The sequence below is a fragment of the Pararge aegeria genome, chromosome 10 (assembly GCF_905163445.1).
Source record: "Pararge aegeria chromosome 10, ilParAegt1.1, whole genome shotgun sequence".
In the NCBI taxonomy this organism is placed as follows: Eukaryota; Metazoa; Arthropoda; class Insecta; order Lepidoptera; family Nymphalidae; genus Pararge; species Pararge aegeria.
In genome coordinates this window covers 14,845,256-14,865,973 of record NC_053189.1, presented here as the reverse complement: position 1 = coordinate 14,865,973, position 20,718 = coordinate 14,845,256, and the positions used below count along the sequence as shown (strand labels likewise).

General features: G+C 33.9%; 1 protein-coding gene across 1 annotated transcript in view; it reads left to right on the top strand.

Annotated features, from left to right (window-relative positions):
- Positions 1-4,956: 4,956 nt before the first annotated feature.
- LOC120626689 (dual specificity protein kinase CLK2) overlaps positions 4,957-20,718 on the top strand; it is a 112,101-nt gene continuing 96,339 nt past the window's right edge. Inside the window, exons 1-2 of the mRNA XM_039894311.1 lie at positions 4,957-5,108; positions 10,342-10,484. Coding sequence (XP_039750245.1) covers positions 4,989-5,108; positions 10,342-10,484 — 263 coding nt within the window. The 5' untranslated portion in view covers positions 4,957-4,988. The remainder of the gene's footprint in view (positions 5,109-10,341; positions 10,485-20,718) is intronic.

Genomic DNA, 20,718 nt, shown 5'->3' with positions numbered 1-20,718 from the left:
TTTTATTAGAAAGCACTAAGTATCTAGTTAAAAATCGAAATCGGGGCAATCCGTAAATTGCGAATGTCGCAATCTGTGATAATTATTGCTCCTGCAAAAATAAAACTGATATGTCGGTCTATTGGAACGAAGTTCATTATCGCACATTGTACGCTCTAAGCGGATGGGGGCTAGACCCTTAGTATTATAGTAGGTACATTATTATAGCAGAAGATTAGGTACCGACAAAAAAGTCTGCGAGGTTATGTTATAAATGTCTAAACATTAGGTATAGCCTCTTAACTTTAATTTTGTTCTAATGAGACATTCAAAACAAGGATAGCATCGGTACAAGATGACTTTTGTAAATTATATTTAAACTTATACTTGGATTTGAATAATATTTGGTATAGTTGTAGCTGATATTCTGGGTCAAGATATACATAATACAATAATCATATAATAATTCATAACTTCGTAAATGCATATAAAGAAAATACGTTCTTAAAGTTTTGTCACGATACAAAACTCATCACGAAAAATTGGATAATACTCGACAAAAACCATTGATCGAGCCGCCACAATATAGTGTGACGGTGTCTCTCCGCTCCTTAGACAACTGGTAAACGTAAAGTCGAAAAGACGAACGTTTTGTCCAGTTTGTAATTCATTACAAGTCGCTTATATCTTGAGACGATTATAAAATTATTAAACTGATTCTAGAACAATTCATTAAGTTAGTTAGTTAGTTTATTTTTGAATATCTATATGTAGATAGCATGTATTACATATACACGAAAGCATTTAAGCCAAATAGTGCTTATTGTTCATACTTCATGCCCTCCGTCGTTAATCGTAGGTTTTTTTGGTCGCGGTAATGAATGAAAAAGTCACGGTAATGACTATTCAAGTTATACTGGTATTCCTGTATGTACCTATGCCTGTACGTTGGTTGAGCTAGTGCTCGGTTTTACACAAACCATTTGGCCTACAAAATATTTTGGTGTAAAAACTACGTTGCTGTAAGTTTTACTTAGATCTGGCCGATAGTTTTTAGATTCCAACATTTCCACACAACAATTTCACACATCAAATCCCGATTTCCCCTGTTACTATTGATGCTTCCGCTCTCCGCAGCCTCTGCGAACACCGAAGACGACCTCGGCATCTGAAGACTCGATGGACTCCCGTACTTCTCTTCCCCTCCACGTTCCTTCAGACTCCCTCTCCCCATAATAACGAAAACAAATCGAAATAAGATATAAAACTATCCCCACGAAAGTTTCCGCCTCTTTTTATTAACGACATTTCGTTTCACGATTAATTTAATCTGTGTTATGATAATATCAAATGATGATAAAATTAGACTTTTTATATTACTTAAAATTTCGTGGATTCTACGGCATCAGTCAGAAATACAGAGTTTAATACTCGAAAACGACTCTTCGATTGCGAGCGAACAAATCTTGTTCTAAAGGCTACTGACTGAAATAAAAAAAAAAAAATAGCAGTAATGTTATAAAACAACTTGGAATATAATGAATCAAGAGACAGGAAGAGTAACACCTCGAACTAATGACATCAAACTTGATGTAGATAACAAATCAATAACGTCAGCTTTCGAGGTTGCAACTGCTTTTGAAACGTTCTTCACCAACATTCCCGTCTCCACAACAAAATCATTGAAATCATCACCGAACACCGCTCTCTCTTTGTTGAAGTTTAATGTGCCTGAATGTAACGATACTTTTAAGTTCAGACAGTAGCAGCTCAGACGTTATTAAGGCCTTTAAATTATTAAATAATAAGAAAACAAATGACTTGTGGGGCATTTCCGTTAACGTTGTAAAGTCTTTGATTGATATAATTGCACCTGACCTATCATTCATATTTAATAATTGTATAGACTGCGGTGTGTTTCCTGATTTAATGAAACATAGTAAACTAGTTCCGTTGTTCAAATCGGGTAGTACTACCGACCCCTCTAACTTTAGACCAATATCTGTACTACCTACTCTCAGTAAAATCTTTGAAAAACTTATATTAAATCAATTACTTCACTTTTTTAATAAGAACGATTTATTGCACGGGCAGCAATTTGGAGTTAGTAAAAAATATATTTGAAGCCTGGGAGAAGTCATGGGACGCACTTGGTGTCTTCTGTGACTTGTCCAAGGCTTTCGATTGTGTACAACATGAAACATTAATCAGGAAACTACACCACTATGGAATTCGGGGCATAGCTCTAGATTTAATGATTTCCTATCTTAATGATAGAATTCAAAAAGTTGACGTGAACGGAAAGCGGTCTAACGGGTCATTTGTGCAAATTGGTGTCCCCCAGGGATTAGGACCCTTCCTATTCCTCATTTACATGAATGACCTTCCTTACCTAGCTGAGGACAATCACGGGTTAGTATTGTTTGCTGATGATACATCATTGATTTTTAAAATTAAACGTCGTGAAAAAAATCTTGACGATGTAAACATATGTCTCGCTAAAGTAGTACAATGGTTTGAGACTAATAACTTAGCTCTTAACGGAAAAAACGAAGAGTATTAAATTCACACTACCGAATGTTAAACAAGTAAAAACCATTGTACAACTTTATAATGAGGAGTTGGATTTGGTGGATACGACAATCTTTTTAGGAATAACTTTAGATGCTAAGCTTCAATGGGGTCCACATACAAATAATTTAGCGAACAGACTTAGTTCTGCAGCATACGCGGTAAAAAAGATTCGTCATATGACAAACATAGAAACTGCTAGGCTTGTTTATTTTAGTTTTTTTTTACAGCATTATGTCCTATGGCATTTTATTATGGGGTAATGCTGCTGATATAGATTCTATTTTCGTCCTGCAGAAAAGGGCTGTTCGTGCGATGTATAAAATGGGCCCAAGAGAGTCATTAAGGGATAAATTTAAAGAAGTTAAAATAATGACGGTGCATAGTCAGTACATACATGAAAATTTAATTTATGTCCATAAAAATATATCAAAATTTAAAAAGAAAATGCACTGTAACAATATAAATATTAGAAGCAAAAATAAACTCGTTGTGCAGTTTACTAGGCTACACAAAATTGCAAATTCATTCAAGGGCAATTGTATATTATTTTATAACAAATTACCAAATGAAATCTTTGAGATGTCTCTCAATAAGTTCAAAGTTTATATAAAACGTAAGCTTACAGAAAAATCCTATTATAATATTAAGGATTATATGATAAGGAAGGAAAAAAGCTTGGGTGTGAATTGCTCTAGCTTCATAGTTTAATTTAAATTTACTGGAAGATGGTGATAACAAAAAAATAAATTTACCCGGCTAAGTTTGTTGTGGGCTTAGACCAGGGCGCGTTTGGAACCCTCGTAGCTTTAGATTTAAGTTGGCGAACGAAGTTATCACCATTCCGTTACAATTATGTAAACAAATATGTATGAACGCTTCATAAGTGCCTGTGATAGGCCTACATGAATAAAGAAATTTTGAATTTGAATTTGAATAGACGACGACGACGAGATAGATTGACCTATAGGCGCATTTTATAATTACCTGCATATTTTATTTTTTGTAAACTAGAAACAATTGAATACTTAGTTAGTAATCCGAAGGAAATCGAACTAGGAAAACGAGGATATGCGGCAAGCCGTAAAATCACTTGGTACTAGAGGAAGGGGAAGAAAAATCTTACCAATCACTCACGCGTCAAGTTATGTTAAACGAAAAATATAATAATGGGGAGTGTTCGTAGTTAAACACTGTACTAATAATAGTTACTTCTCTCTCTCTCTCTGGGCGTTCCTTCATCACTGAAGACCGTGGTCCTGGTGAGATCTCAACTTCGCGTTGGTAAACTGTCTTCACGATAAAATGGAGGCAAAAATAAAAATGACATTAGCCATTACATGAATACAAGTACGACTGGACTAGTAGACCAGTGGCAAGAGGTTCAGAAACTCAGATATAGACTTTGAGAACGATATACACACTAAATTTTTGAAAGAAAGAAAGAAAAGAAAGAAAGAAAAATCGTATTTATTGTCACACATTTGTGTAAAATGTTACATTTGTGTAATAAAATTGTTAAAGTATAAAAATAAAAAAATAAAATGTGTGAAAAAGGAGCTGGCTCAGTAAAGCTGCATACTAAAACGCGCAGCACTGGTTTTCAGCCAGCCCCATATCATTTTCTCATTCGAAAACTTGATTTTGCGTTATTTTAATTAAATTATCTATCAAACAATTGAACTTCACAAATATCTAATTTCATAAACCTCCTATCCGAACCGGGACTATGGATGCATCGAGGTTTTCAGATTTTATGTTATCGCTCGCTGATATTTTTTGATAGAATACTTTCTGCAGGTCTACTCAGGCGTCCAAAATTGCCGGCCAATGCAGTCACACAGACTAAAGTACATGAAATTATTAATTGCTTTACAACTCTGGGTTCGGGTAGCGCTACGGGTAGATACGTAGACAGAGAAGTAACTTTAGTTTACTTCTCTGTCTACGGGTAGATACTACGCAAAACAACCTGACACATCCATTGCGTTCAACAATTGCTTAAGGTTTCTTATAAAGTTAAATTTTTTGATAAGTTACAATTTTTTCAAATAATTTTGTAATAAATAAGTAATTAATAATTATAATTTAAATTTAGTAAACATAATAGCAATAATGCTATTCCTATATTTAAGAACGAAGTTTTTTTTTCCTATGTTGGTAAAAATTTATTTGTTTACTATGGCAGTTCTATTTCCGCTTCCGAGATATGGCATTACGTCCATTTTAAATTTATTGTTTTATGCAATGGGTTGATGCATAATAAAATGAAATTTAATATTAAATATTTTAATGCTACTTCACGTTTTAATATTTATGTTAATTGATTTTAGAGAATCTTATTATTATTTTTCCTTGACAGGAAGCTGGTTTTGGCGAATTTTACGCCAAAACAGTGTTACCAACAATCAAATATTGGCTGTCTCGCATTTGGATCGATGTTCGGGCCTTTATTGCGAAGAAGCATTCTTCAGGGTTCTGCATCGCGAACTTGGAATTGTTTAGCAAATTTTACTCAACTACTGTGGTGTAAATTGAAATATATAAGTGAATTGAGGGTAAGTCCAATTGAGAAATTAGAACTTTTTATCTTTGACCTAAGTAGGGCTTCCTTGATCCGTAGAAAGAACATGGCGTCAGCATGTAAATAACTTAGCGACATCTAGTATTGGCAGCATGGGATATTTTGTTATTAATTATACGTATTTCTTTGAGAACGTTTTCAAAACAATCACAAAGTTATTAAAGTTCGAGACTGTTCTGATAAGCTAGTTAATTATTGCTCTATGTTTTATACGTATTAGAAAATTACAGCTGTCTGAATACATAGCTTGTATCCCCACTATGTTTTCCATTTCTGTGATTATATGATGCCTATCAGCAGTTTATTATGATAAGCTATGGTTTCAAGGGGTTTTTAATCATTATATCTACGAGAATGCTGTTTATTGTATGGTTTTGTTCAACAATGTCATATTATTGTTAGCGGGGTTTTCTGTATATAGTTTCTTATTATTATGTTGTGGGATTAATTTATGTTCAAATATTAAACATTAATATTCGATAATTAAACTTAGCTAATGTGATGCATGTGGGTTCCAATTTTAACAGAATATTTGACCAATTATTTCTGGTCTAAAAACATTAATGTTTTTCAGCTTATACTGCTCGGATACGAGTTTTGGTATCCTTTTTATGGTAAGTGGAGTTACAAGCAGTACACTCTGATTTTATTAAAATCTATTGTGGTTATAGAGAAAAATAATATTGCATGATACATCTAATAGAATTTTCACTTAACTAAGATTTCATAATTAAATACTTTTGCATAATGCCAATCTATAAAGGAAAGCCTGCATTGTGGTAGATAAGTGCAACTCGTTGCATTGCAAAACATTGCTTAGCTAACATTACTGTTAAAGTGAAATTATGCTAAAACTAAGTAGGTAATAAACCCATCAATATTGCTACAAACACCTTTATTTTTAATAATATTGACAGATTTATTATGCAATTTTGTATTTATTCTAAATACTATGTTCATTTGATTTTGCCGTAATGGTTAGCTAAGTAATGAAATGACATTTACCCTAGAGTCTGATGTACCTTGCATTACAATTATTATATTATAAAGTGTGAGCATAAATACTCTTTTAATAACTATAACTTGATATGTGTCAGATATTTTATTAAATTGATAAGCATTTTAACAAATGTCCTTATAATTCTTATTTTTAATTAATGGATAGTTCTCAAGAAATACTTAAAATTATATTTGATTCACAGCCAATGTTCATGACATAGTGCCTTCTCTTTTGATATAAATACTTTAAATATGCCTGTCTTGTCTGAGACCCAAAAGATGCAAAGATACCTCCAGGCGTTGACTTATAACTGGTTACTATGCTATCACTTGTCTCTAGTGTGGATTTCAATTTGGTCAACAAAATTGACAATTGAAAACAGAAAAACAACTAATAGTGGTAATTTGTTTGTATATTCACAACCTCCATGTTGCAATGGTGAGCACTAAGGTCTTATGAGAAGATTTCCTGGGTTCGATTCCTGTTAACAGCTATTTAGTAATTTATAACTTCCCTATTTTCTCTGGTGGGAGAACTGATTCCTAAGAACTAAAAATTAACTACATCCTACGAGATGTCAGGAGGATTTCTGCAATGCATTGTGTTGCATCACAACTTTAATAAAGTGGGCTAGCTATTAGTGTCATGTTATGAGATATTTTAGTGTAGAAATTAGAATAATAACATTATTAAACTAAATGATATTTAATCTATAATACTTTGTTGAATAAGATTGCATTCGTAAGCAAGAGCTTTCATATGTTATGAATATTTGCAATTGTTGCTATTAATTTTAATGGATAGTTTGCAAGAAATACTTAAAATTATATTTGATTCACAGCCAATGCATATATGGTACTTTCACTTTCAAACAATCAAACAATTGTTATTAATATTAAACCAAACTTGACTATAAATGTGTTCATGCATAAACTTTTTTAAAAGCAATATGTACAAATATAAAGTATAAATAAGTTATTGACTAAAATAACATTTTAGCAGAAATGCTATCAATTCAGGCAATAACAAGTATTTATGTGATAATCACAAGATGGTTTCAGCCCTGCTAATTGTTTAAGCTAAATTATTAATGATAACAATGAAATAATTCTAAATTGTATGTACCTTAATTAGTGAAATGTTTGTGTGTGAATTGAGTTTTAAGTAAAGATCTTCAAGTGGCACTTAAATATATTTTTTAAATAAAGGTACAGTAGTTATAAAATAAAACTGGTTTCATAGGCCTTGTTGTCAAGGTTTGGTAAAAAATATAAATACTTATTATAATTTAACATGTACAATACTATCTTGCCCATGACTTGGTCGATTTGGTATTTACATTACATAAATATGTCATATTGAATGCTTGAAGCTGTATAGTTGTGTCACCATTACAAGTGATATTGTTAATAGTATGGACTTGGCATGCATGTTTAAACAAATAGAAAGAGAAAATGCTATCTTAAAAAAATATAATTATTCATGAAATTTCATGTATGAAATTTAATTATTAATATCATACTAAACCTCCTAATAATTAAGTGGTTTCTATACAAAATCAGGCCTATTATTGCCTGATTTCGGGAATTTCCAAGACAACAAAATTTTGTACAGATAAACATATATTTATTCATAAAATTTAGAGGAGATTGGCATTATGTACTTAAATATGTTCATGGGTCTATCCATGCAGGTGACACCTCAACTTGATCTTCTCAGCAGCTTAAAACATTGTTTAGTTTTTGGTGTAAACATTTTGCCCACAGCTTCTGGGTTCATAACTCCACATTACCATTCAAATCTGTAGATATTAAACTATTTCTTCAATTTATGTAGAATATTCTTATACAACATTCCATTACAATAATCTCTGCATCGCTAATAATAAAACATTCATTTCTAGTAGGAAGACACTTAAAAGTTTAACATATGTTATACACATGAATAGTTATTACACATGAATGTATGACCAACTTCAACCCCCCTAACTGCAACTACGCATATAATTATCACTTGCTCTAACTGTGAAGGAAACAGGAGAAACCGGCATTCCTGAAAATTCTCTATAATGTCCTCAAAGGCATGTGAAATCTACTCATCTGCTATTGGTGTGGTGGACTCAAGAGAGAGGGCATTGTAAGAGTTGTAAAAAGCCTACCCTTTAGTATTTATAGCTTGTACTGGAGATTTCTTTCATTAAAACAAGAATGTAAATAAACCACAATAATAGAATTCAAATATATAACACACGATTAGTATCAGTGTAAATTCACAAGTACAATGTTTGCAAAGTATAAACATTAATTTTACTAGCTTACTTACTTATTTAGTCATTACTATTTGAATAATGCACCAACATTGAAAGTTAAACTGAAATTCTAACCATTTGTCCACAATTTCCTAATTTTGATTATTTTTATTTATTTAGTAGAAATTTAAAACTGTAAATGGTCTAGTATTCAGTGAACCATTTAAATAGTTTGATTGAAAGCAGTCTTAAAAATTCTCAAGCTTGCTTATTAATTATACTGTCAGCTACACAAGCAAATTGATTAAAAGCTGTTCCTGCTCCTTAGCTTTATTTGCTTACAATAATTATTATTGGTGCCAATTCTATTCTTTACAACTGTATAAAATGGTTTTTTTAAATAATCATCATAATTCCATCTGCCCACGTTAATTCTTATTTGACCATACTATGCGCTTGTAGCATTGTTTGGAAAGCCAAAACCAATCTATTCTGGGGGGGGATAAGATGAAATCCATTTTCCAAAACAGAAAAGAATGATCGATTCTTACATAATTATTAATTCAGGACAATACCTCAGTATTTTGTCACCATAAATTATGCATGAAACAAAACGGTTTATAGAACAAATAAATGAATTTCTTAGTAAAAAATGTGAGCGTATAACTAGGTTGTTTTGGGAGAAGAGTCTCTCCGTCCTTTCCTCCAAAACTTAAATTGTGGCATGGTTTCTCTATAGACTTATTGTCCAAAGCAGTGATGCTATTTCTATCCAAGCAGTAGTATTAAAGCGCTTCATTATCGGGATTTTAATTTAATTTCCTCCGTTTCTCATTATTATAGCCTCTTGTTATGATGATGAGAAAAATCTAGTCTGACAATCTATTCTATATACCGCTTATGTGACCTTACCGCATCAATCTCGGCTAGCGTGGATTTTCCACGAATAATTAAACATCGCCCTAATTTAATTCAAATAGAGTAGTAAATAGGACACTACCGCTATTTGCTACTATCCGATATTTAATTAGCGTGCGCCGCAAATGGATTTTGTCTTAAGTCTGGATTTTTTAATATATGAATTAACAGCAACAAATGTGCTCTGCTTGTCTGTCTGCCTAACAAGATGTCATTGCCATTGTGGATGCGAATAAATTTTTGTATTAATTTCAACAATTGTTCACATTCTGGCTAACATTATTCAGCCATTTTCATGGTACATAATGGGAATAATTTTGATGGACATCTTCGATATAAAAACCCCAAGATACGCAATCTCGACTTACTAAGTGGAAGTAATATTGAAATAGGTAACAGCTAGGCAATATCATTCCGCACGACGCCACGTGGCGTGTGTTTTGTCAAATCAATCAATTATTTTGTATATATTAGGGCAAAGTTGTTTATTTGATTTATATGCTATTATAGAAATAACGCCACCTAGTGACAAACCTTATTCCTAGTATTGTAACTAGAGGGCTCTCTTTCGGTATCATATAAATCTTAGTTAATTTTTAAGAAATGGAATAAGTAAAAGTAGGTAGAGAATTTGCACTTACAAGTGTGGTCTACTATATTTGTACTGTTAAAGCCCCCCATATTTTGGGAGCTATATTTGTTTAAATTAAATTGTATTATGCTTCTGATAGCGCAAAATAATATCGCGGGAGATAATAATATAATAATTCTTATATTACACGCGTTAAGACGTTCGCGTTTATAAGGGTTTCTTTTGCAAATCCTTTTTGTTTTACTCTCAAGAAAAATAATTATGTTACGCTCAGTCCTTTTAACTAACGCAATACCAAAAATCATGTTGATTGGTTGCTGCCTAGTAGGGCCGAACAAACAAACACATTTTCCAATTTATAATATTACTAAGGATTGTTTATGTCGGGGTTTTTATATTAAAGATGGAATCACCCAGGTATTTATTACTATTGTTGCATAACTTTGCAGATGCCGCGCACTCGTAGGAAGCACTACGCGTCCCATTCGCGCTCCAGGTCCCGGTCCTACGAGGCAAAGCGTCGCCGCCTCGATGACGGTGACCGGGAACAGTCGTATCGGAAGCGCAGCCGCAGCCGGGGCGAACGTGAAAGGTAAGAGTTCTTTATTTTGCCTGGTCCGTAATAAATAATAACTATAAAAAAAAAGTTTTATTCAATCTTCGGACAGAAGATTTAGGATAAAATAGATTATTTTTTAGTAATTTCAGGTCTTAACTATAATCAAAGCTTAACAAAACTAGGAAAACTTAAATCTACTCAACTAATTTTTAATTTCCATTCATTTCATTAGTTTCAACTTTGCTAAGCAGAGCTGTTTTAGGGTCTGGTTGGCAATGAAAATCATAATGCACCTTTTTAGGTAAATTACATAGTTGATTATGTCATATCATGAAGCATGATAAAATAATTTAACTTACTTACTTAGACTTAACCATAACTACATTTCGTATTATAACTTATGATAAGATTTTACCGTTCAATCACTGGTTTAACTTATTATTATTTTATAGCATACCATGGAAAATGGTGCTGCCATTAACTAATTTCTATTTAATTACTGCTATTTTTATCAACTTCAAGTTGAGCTAGTTTACAGCAACGCCATCTATCAACGAACCTCAGGACTACGTGAGCAAGGTTCTCATCGCTATAAACTTGTGTAGTTTACTCACGTACTGTTGTATCTTCCTTTTGTTGTTTGCCGTTAGATGGCGTCGTAGTATTAAAATTTTATTGAAATTCAAGCAAAGCCTGCACTTTCATTATTTACGATACATACGATAGTCCAAAATTAAAATCAACCTACTTTTTATTCCGAGCGTAATTAGTGAGCAATAATATAACTCGAAATATGAAAATCAACACAAATATGCAACCAACTTTATAAAAACAAAAAAATTTAAAATAGAACTTTAATTGAGGTCTTTCGACATTATTGTGCCACCTTTTATTTTAATCAAAGCCGAAACATCTATTCTTTTTCATCATCATCATCATCATCTTCATATCAACCCATTACCGGCCCACTGCAAAGGACGGGTCTCCCACAGATGTTTTTCGTTTAGTTAGGCCGTAGTCCACCAAGCCGGCCCACTGCGGATTGGTGGACTCCACACTCCTTTGAGAACATAGAGATCTCTCAGGCATGAAGGTTTCCTCACGATGTTTTCCTTCACCGTAGAAGCAAGTGATATCTTACATGCATAAAACGGACATAGCTTTGAAAAGTTAGTGGTGCATGCTGGGATTCGAACTCGGGACCCCGAAAGTGCGGCCGAAGTTCTTACGTTTCACAGCTTTATATTGTATTTACTATACCATAAATACTAATATTAATTTTTTATTTAAAATTTGAACGACTAGCAATAAAAACTAAAACTAAACTCTTTTTGCTGCAAATTAAAAAAATACATATTTAAGTGATTATTAAACGTAAGAAAAAAAACATTTAGGTTACTCAGTAATTGTGTTAACTGCAGCGGTTTATGGTTATTATTCAAGTTTCACTTTTCATAATATTTTTATTTTTTGATCATTAATTTTAAGGAGAAAACTCGCAGTGTGCAATCAGTTTGATCGACATTGGGTGTTATATCTCTTCAACCGAAATCCACATGACGCGCAGCAAGTTGAGGTACGATTCCTTTATTGAGACTTGGTACTCACATACGGCAATTTAACTTGTAGTTAAAGCTGCCGGCTTCAAATTTGTGAGCTACAAGTACTGAAATATGTAACTTGAACCCTTAACATAGATCCTAAAATAAGGTCAAGGTTCAAAGAAATATTTTTGCAGTGTAGGATTAATTCCAAATGACCAAATTCTCAAACAGCTCAATGGATATTCAAGCCATCTTATTCGGCATTACTTTTGGAATTTTAGTCATTTAATTTTGAAAACATGTCGACTTCGTCACGACATACGTAGACGACGTATTTCATTCTTATACTTATTTGACTTATGAATGAATATATTAATATCAAAGTATATTTGGTTATATTAATGTGATTTCTGGTCAATACGTAACCATTCAAAATTTATTTATTTCAGATAGGCTTACTTTATAAACACATTTTATAAACGTCAAGTCTGTCTGTTTGTTTGTAGTGACTCTACCACCGGTTCGGAAGGCAGATTCTACCATTAAGAAGCCGGCATGAAACTCACCAGTTGCTCTTTTCAAACACACAATTTACATTTTACCATTAATTTTTCTAATTGCATATGACTATGCAAATGCTGTCTTCCCGGGATCGCATGTATTCTTAGAATTACTAGAGCCCTACCAGCGCCGACCAAACCGTACATTAACGAGAAAATAAGTGCCCATGTATGCAAACGGCGATAAATAAGCAATTTTACACTTATTGCCTTTTTAACTCTGCAATGCCGAGATAGCCACTTTAGCTGACGCGCAAGAGGTGCCAATCAATTATGATGTGATTAAGTAGGTTTGACTTCGATAAATTGGATGTTCGCACGACAGTATTTCTGCCACAACTTACTTTTGACCGAGTTTTAGCCGTATTATTTTAAAATTATAGTTTACTAGCGTACCCAGCCCGCTTCGCCGGGCTAGATTTTGCTTTATTTTATTTAAACAATAAACTTACATCATGAAATTTTTAATTTAAGTCTCATATTAAATCATTTATTTCTCTAAGTATTCATTCTCTTCTCGAGCGGGTGAAGATCATTATCTACACCCATGTACACCCAACAATAGAATATGATCATAGTAAATAAAAGCTGTATTTGACAGTTTGACAGTTCAAAAATAGGAGTGCTCCGATCGTCACCAAACTTTACAGGATTACTCGCCAGGTCAATCCGAAGATTCCCCGAAAGTTTCCTTGAAATCGGTCCAGCCGTTTCGAAGCCTATACGGAACATACCCACACACTAGATATGAAATACCTTGACGTCCTATAAATAAGAATTATAATTTACTAGCCATCTCCCGCGAACAGAAATTGCCTTCCAATATGTCGTTCTTGATGTGTTTTGGTTATTAAGGTTGTAGAGATTCGAAAAAAAACGAAAAAAGCTTTAATAATGTAAACCAATTTATATTATAGGCTTCAGTGGAAGCCTCCCATTTGTACTGCATAGGAACATTATGAACGGAGCTAAGAATGAAATTACCAGTTGATTTTTGTCAATAAATTTGCGCATTGAAATAGGAAGTAGGTTTACACCTACTTATTTGACGTTAGGGTTGATATCAACTATTATTGCTGTTTTTTTTAAAAGCTATTACATACTCTTTTTTATTACTCGCGGTGCAAAATAGCCTACAAAATTAAGTTGCATATGTAGACAGACCTACCTCATTTACTTAAAGCTTAAATTACATCTAGCTTACACCTGCTGCCGGACCTATCTTCTTTAAAAGTCTCATCATAATCGGTATAGCCGTTCCGATATAAAAGCTTCGACAACCAGGAAGACATTATGCATTATCATAATATGGGATTTAATAATTTCATACAAACTTGAATTTAATTTTTTTATATCATGATCACCTAGGTCTTTTGTAGGGATTTTAATCGCAACAGTTTTGTGTTGCTTGTACCCAGCTTCTCTCTCGTTTGTCCACCTCCTGGGGGGGTGTCTTCCACCAGCGCTTTCCAGTACGGGGTCGCGATTCTAGCACCTTGAGACCCCAACGTCTATCGGTTATTCAAGCTATGTGGCCCGCTCATTACCACTTCGGCTTCGCGACTCTGAGCTATTCATTTTTATGAATGAAATTATGATTGAATACAGCCTTCGTTTAACGTTCCTAGGAAATAAACAGATGAACTTTTTTTTCAGATTAACGTACTTCCTCACTTGCAAGGATAATATAAAGAATATAACCACGTATTCACTTAATTGAATATCGTGTATTTTATGTAATTTTTAAATCGCCTGCGTCCTGTTCGTGTTTCGAAATTGTCGACGTTTTAATCTTTAAAGGGAATACAAGACAAGTGACCTTTTACAAATTAACCTATTGGAAATAAATGTGCACTAACATAAATATTAACACGACGTAATTGCTTTTATTGTGCATTTTTTAAGCTCAGTTACGTAATACTCAAATTGCATATATATTTATAAACTACCCAGTATTATATACCTACATTGATTGCGATCGTATCTTTGAAGTATCGAAATCTATGTTTTTTTTTGTATTGTTTACCAAGATTCGATCGAGAGTTCATTCGGAATACACGAACGACAGAGTATTGAAAAATATTACAAAACTGAACAATAGTCTGCCCTTGGCCTTATCTCTCACTTCACACGATTATATTATATTTTTTCACTTATTTTGATCCATATAACTTAATCTCGACCTTCCTTGTCCGCGCTACCCTTTTACTTTGCCCTCAATTATGTATTTATCCGAAATGTCGTGTACTATAATGTGTCTCAGCTCGTAATTTGTGTAGAAACTTTTCCGTATATTTTTTTTTATATCTTCAGATTAAACATATGTGGCGGGGAGACTTGATACTAAGTGTTTTAGCCTTTTACCCTCGTTCTTTCTAGGTAACGTCATTAATGGGGCCGGGGTTGACCGGAGTAAGAAAAATAAATAAGCACGTTATAACAAAGTAGGTACGTGTCTAATGAGTTTTTATTTTTATAAATTCATAAGTTACATCGGCAATGCATTGTGTTAAAACATTCTTTCTAGCCTGTATAAGAACCATCAATTAAGGTAGGGTCATACAGCGTTATATAATTTTTGTCCTGGTTAATAACCTACCGGTGCAAGTCTATTGTTTAACGTGGTGATGATGACGAATTACCTACCTACCTTTAATATGTTAAAAGGTAAGCCGGAACAGCATTCCAGATTTTTGCGGTTCGTTTTACTGAACGTTGCTTGAACAAATTTAGTCTGTAAATGATAACTTAAGATATGGTTGAATTACTGCAATTAGTATTCTACTTTTACTATTAGGCATTACATTATTATTAGGCATTGCACTACGTGCAAGATACTAAAAAACGTATTAAGCAAGCAAGATACTAAAAGAGGTCCTAACTACACAAAGTAAGTAGTTAAGAGAGCCTTAAAATCTTAAATTTATAGTCTTGTCAACCTAAATAACGAGCCCATTAGCCCTTGATTTAAAATGTAATCGATCGCATGATAATAGATGCCCAAGGAACCAGTGGCGTGCACAGGCATTGGGACCAGGGTAATCATAAAGAAGTAAAATGGCATAAAATGACAAAGTCGTCCCAACGCTTTTGTGCATACATGAAGTGCACGCCACTGGAAACAACTACTTATCTATTAAATTTTCTATTTAATAAATATTATGCATTCATCTCTATTCGAAAGTACTTACCAACATTTAATTTCAGTACCTTTCTATTTCTATATATGGAAATGTTCACTGAATGTGTTAACATTAAAATATTTGATAACTGGTTCATTAGCAATACAAGAGACAACAAAAACACAAACAGACAATAACACATTTCAGTTTTATTGAAATTTCCTGGCGCAGCGAGCGCTGTTTGAAGTGGGAGGTCTCGGGTTCGATCTACGGGCAGAGGCAAGTTACCCGTGGCAGGAAGGATAGTTGTTGTGTACGTAATATCTATCTTAAGGGAGGGCTCACCGATAGATAAGCGACAAGTTTTTTTTGTAAATACCGGGTAAGTGTTGTGAAATATGTCGATGCCAGGTATATGAGATAATAATCGTGATATTACGTTGTATTCAGCAAATATGCGGACTATGGGGGGCTTGTTTGCCAAGATGTGTCCTAGCGAATATACAAGTTGAGGGCTCACTTGTAGTGGAATAAATAAAATCAAATTTTAAATTACGTTAGCCTTATATACCATTAATTGTGATACTTTTATATTGTTGTTCCATTGTTTATTAATAGGTAAACAATTCTTTGGAAAATGATAGGGATTAACCCTGGGAAGTTGATTCAAGGAAAAACTAAAACAGATTTTATCCACATGCTAAACAACGTATATATCCTGTTATTGTTTATTATTGTAAATACATATCGTATTTAATTATTTTTAATAAATATTCTTATTTATTATAAGCATTGACATGTTATAAAAAGTAAATACAAAATATCAATAAAAATTGATACTGAATGATGTGTGTGCCGTGTGGTGGCGGCAGATTAGAATACAGTTGTCACCATCTATGCTCTTCCCGACTGTGTCGTACAACGTATATAACAGAGAACGGGCTGTAGCGTCCTCTGTACAACTACTACTACCGTCTACTGCGATCATTAACCCGTCTGCCCAGCGTGGTGATTATCGGCAAAGCCTCCCGTTGGCAAACCCTCCCGGTGGCAAACCCTCCCGTTGGGGGAGGCCTTTCCTCAAACAGTGGACATTTATAGGCTATTGATGATGATATTTATGTAAATACATATTTTTAAATCTAAAAAGCCATCTTATGTTTGCAATCATTCGACAAAAATCTAAGAGTGATAAACTGTACGACACTGTTCTCCGAACCACTATCAATAAAAACTACATTTTTTTTATTTAGCAAATGTAATTGGACCTTTAACGAAGGCGGTGCGATGTATATGTGAAAAACAAGCCGAGCCTCTTGTAGCATTACATATTTGGCTAGCTTATTACAGCTCAACCTGTGTCTAATTTAATATGGTAATTGAGCCGCATTATTCCTTGTCGAATGTCTGTCTATATGATATGCCGGTATAATCCACTTCGTTCATCGAGCGACACGCCTAAAAGTAGATTTCGTCCAGGTCGCATAATTTTAAGAAACATGCAACTGACTATACGAAGCCGTGGCATGGTTACTTAATCAGCTTCAGGTGCTTGTAAGTTCAAATTCATACTATTTTTTGTAAAAAACACTTCCAATGAGAATCATGTTTAGACACATGAAGTCGCCCCATTTAACAAATTGGTATTACATAAACGTCGTATATAAAATTTACGTAAACTTAAATGACATTTTTATATAACTTTCCTGACCATGTGGTCGTATACTAAAATTTTTTCAAGCGGTGGGGCGTGTTGCTTTTTATTTATATATATAATACACGTAATCGTTTGTTTGTTGCATGGCATTACGTAATCATTGTTTATCTAGTTTTTAGTTGGCCGGCTACAAGTTCAATGTTTTGGCTGCATATTATAACATCTTAGAAGAAGTCATTAATATATGTGACCGTTTATATTAATGACTTCTAAGCTCAATTATGTTTAACTGTCTGTATTGGTTTTTTCTGTTAAAGAATTCTCAGTACGTACAGAGTAAGGAAATTGGCTGTGTCAACCCCCATTCCTCGGAGATAACGTTAGGGCGTCGCTCCCGGTTACAATGATAAGAATGTCATGTTTTAGTGGCATTAGTTTTTAAAGCCCACAAAATTGAAGCGTGTGGGTTTATGCTCTAAAAACTTCTCTCCTACGTGGGAGGAGGCCTGTGACCAGCAGTGGGACGCTATTGGGACTGAGGGTGTTTGTCGATGCTCGATTTTATTTAAATAATCTTTGAAGTGAGTACACACTGTGCCAGATCAGATAAGATCTTGCTTCCTTAATCCTAATGAGCCATCTGCATACGCAAACTAAAAGTCCCTACTGGAGTGGCCTTTGTGTTAAAACGTCCTGTCACGTCCCCGTTTTATATTTATTCTACACGTGTTTCTCATAGCTTTCTTTATATTCTTCACTATTGTTTATATTTTGTGAACACATTGTTGCCCTTAAAAGAAGGGCGGAGAGCCACTCGTAGTGCGATCGAGAGAGCTGTGGGTTTTAATATATATATTAATATTTTTTTTGCACGTAGGCCTGAAAATCGGTAGGTGGTACAGTTATGAATGTTGTTTATTTTTTGTTTTTTCAAAAAGCAAGTTACAGTAGTTGTATGTAATAGTTTTTTAATATTTACAGAAAATAGTTCATTCAATAAGTGTATGATGTGCATGATACGCTGACAGGCCAATAAAGCGACCCAAATTATTTAAATGGTCGTACAAATTACTCTTCAACACACTGCCCTAACTTGTTGTTAGTGTCCTTTAAGTTTTGCATACTTATTCTGCTTTTACCAGCTCATAGAGAACTTTTCAAATATAAATTTTATACATGCCCTATAGCGTAGCTACTTTAGTTTGCGATATTGCATGAGTATATAAGGTTTCTTTGATGTTTAATGAGCCAGCTCTTTGTATAAGCTTCACTTGGCTTTTAATTGTGCAAATATATGGCTTCACAGTGAGACGGGGTGAAAGTGTTTTGTGTCTTTGAACTTTTAGGGTTTTCTTACTAGTCGTGGTAGATCTGCCAGACTTACTTTAGGCAAGAAACTTTCGCTTACTTTAGGCAAGAAACTTTCGCTGATGCGCCTGTATCATATCTTGCGCTTTTTGTCCTTTAGATGTTTGCCGAGTCTATTCTTGAACTGTGATTCAGTGATACTGCATTCACTATATCAGTGTTAGTATTTAAGTCTGCTGCTGATAAAATGTTGTTTAAGCAGCTTGCATGGATTAGTGATTAGTTTAACTATCCCGGTAAAATTACGATGTGACCATGAAAATAGGTAATTTTGTCCTAATGACATGCCACTGAGACGAAGCTGATGTAACATGAGTGACAAGTTTTATTTATAAGATGATCTATTGAATGGTTTGTCTTAATTATGTAAGGAGTTAATATTCTCACGAGTCTTTAAATGAGTGATGTAAATAACTTAGTACATAGGTCATGATTGATGTCATATTCCACCTTAGACAAACCATAAAGTTTTTTGGACACGTAAAGTGTAATGTGTTTTTATAAAATAAATGTTAACTAACTGATCAAGGTAGACAATTCACCACATCATGAGCACCATGTATACAAGGCAGTGCAGTATAGGTCGACACGCACAAAGGGCCGACGCAAATAATTATTGCGACTGGCCAGCAAATTTGCACGTACGTTTCGTGAAGATAATGGGTTTGTCGTCAAAGAGATGTAAGCGGTAGAGCAGCTTATTTTACTTTATAATAATTTAAACTCATTAGCTTATTTTTTGAACGTCATAGACGTTGTAGATGTTAAGCTAGAAAGCACGTAAATGTTTTAGCTTTTAAACTGATAGTTTGATTTTAGAACCAATTGCAACGGACATTACAGTCAGTCATGTCCAGTCACCGGACTTAATTAGGCAGTACCTAACGCACTAAGCTAATACTTAGTGGGGTAACATAAACTTCCCTAAAATTATTCTAACTTATAAAAAAATTTACACTAAATGCTTTTTTTTTTTAAATCCTATTTTTAAGAGATGATTCGCTGGGAGAATATGCCTCTCTGTAGTGTTACGTATAACTACATACAGTACTAATACTACATACAGCAGTAGCCAGGACTGTCATCGAGAGAGGAAGAGTCTGCAATTGTCGGGTCTGCAGTGTGGTCGAAGACGTTTTCCATATTCTAATGGAATGTGCCCGGGACGAAGATTACCGACGACAGCACTTTAATAAGCTGATTCTAAGCTCCGTTGGATATTTCAACAGTGTGCTGGCCTACCCACATTCAATGACAGCAAGAAAACTGTTGCGATTGGTTCGGATTGGTATCAAGAAGAGACAATAACACTAAATGCTTGTTACATAATGTTAATAGAAGAAGCTTTTTTTGATCAATATATTTTTACGCGTAACTTTTTATTGGGTTTACCGCTTCGAATCGTGTCAGTTTTAGAAATAATTCAATTGGTGACAAGGTAGTATAAAATTCTCTTTAATATTTTTTTTTATCCCATTATTGACTTAGCAATAAATTTTAGGCGCTTTATCCTATCTATTTTTAGGACAACGTTTTAATATGACTGTTGCAGTTAATTCATACGTTTTAAGTGTGACTCAAGGATACCGAAAGTCTAACTGTGAATTAAAACAATCATCGGCTGCACCTCGAATTTACACGAAGTTTCACGTATTTAATTTAACTGAACCAGGTTGTTTACTTCTAAAATTTGTGTTATGAGCAAGTCGTTTACGGCTTGTTAAAAGGTTTTATTCCACAAGGGAGTGAAGTATGAAGATGGTATGGGCATATATTATGTATTGTGAGTACACACACTCATTACTCACAGTATGTGTTAATTGTCCCTCTGGGAGACACACAACTTTAATTTTTGAATGCTAAAAAAGTCCTCTAGGTGAGCGTCCAGTTTGTTTTAGTCTGGTGGCTAATAGCGCCATATTGTCCAGTTACCATAAACGGACACTGCAACCATGGTTCCCAGTGATAGTATACTACTGTAGTATTTTGCAAAACGTATTGAGCAATCAGTTTTTT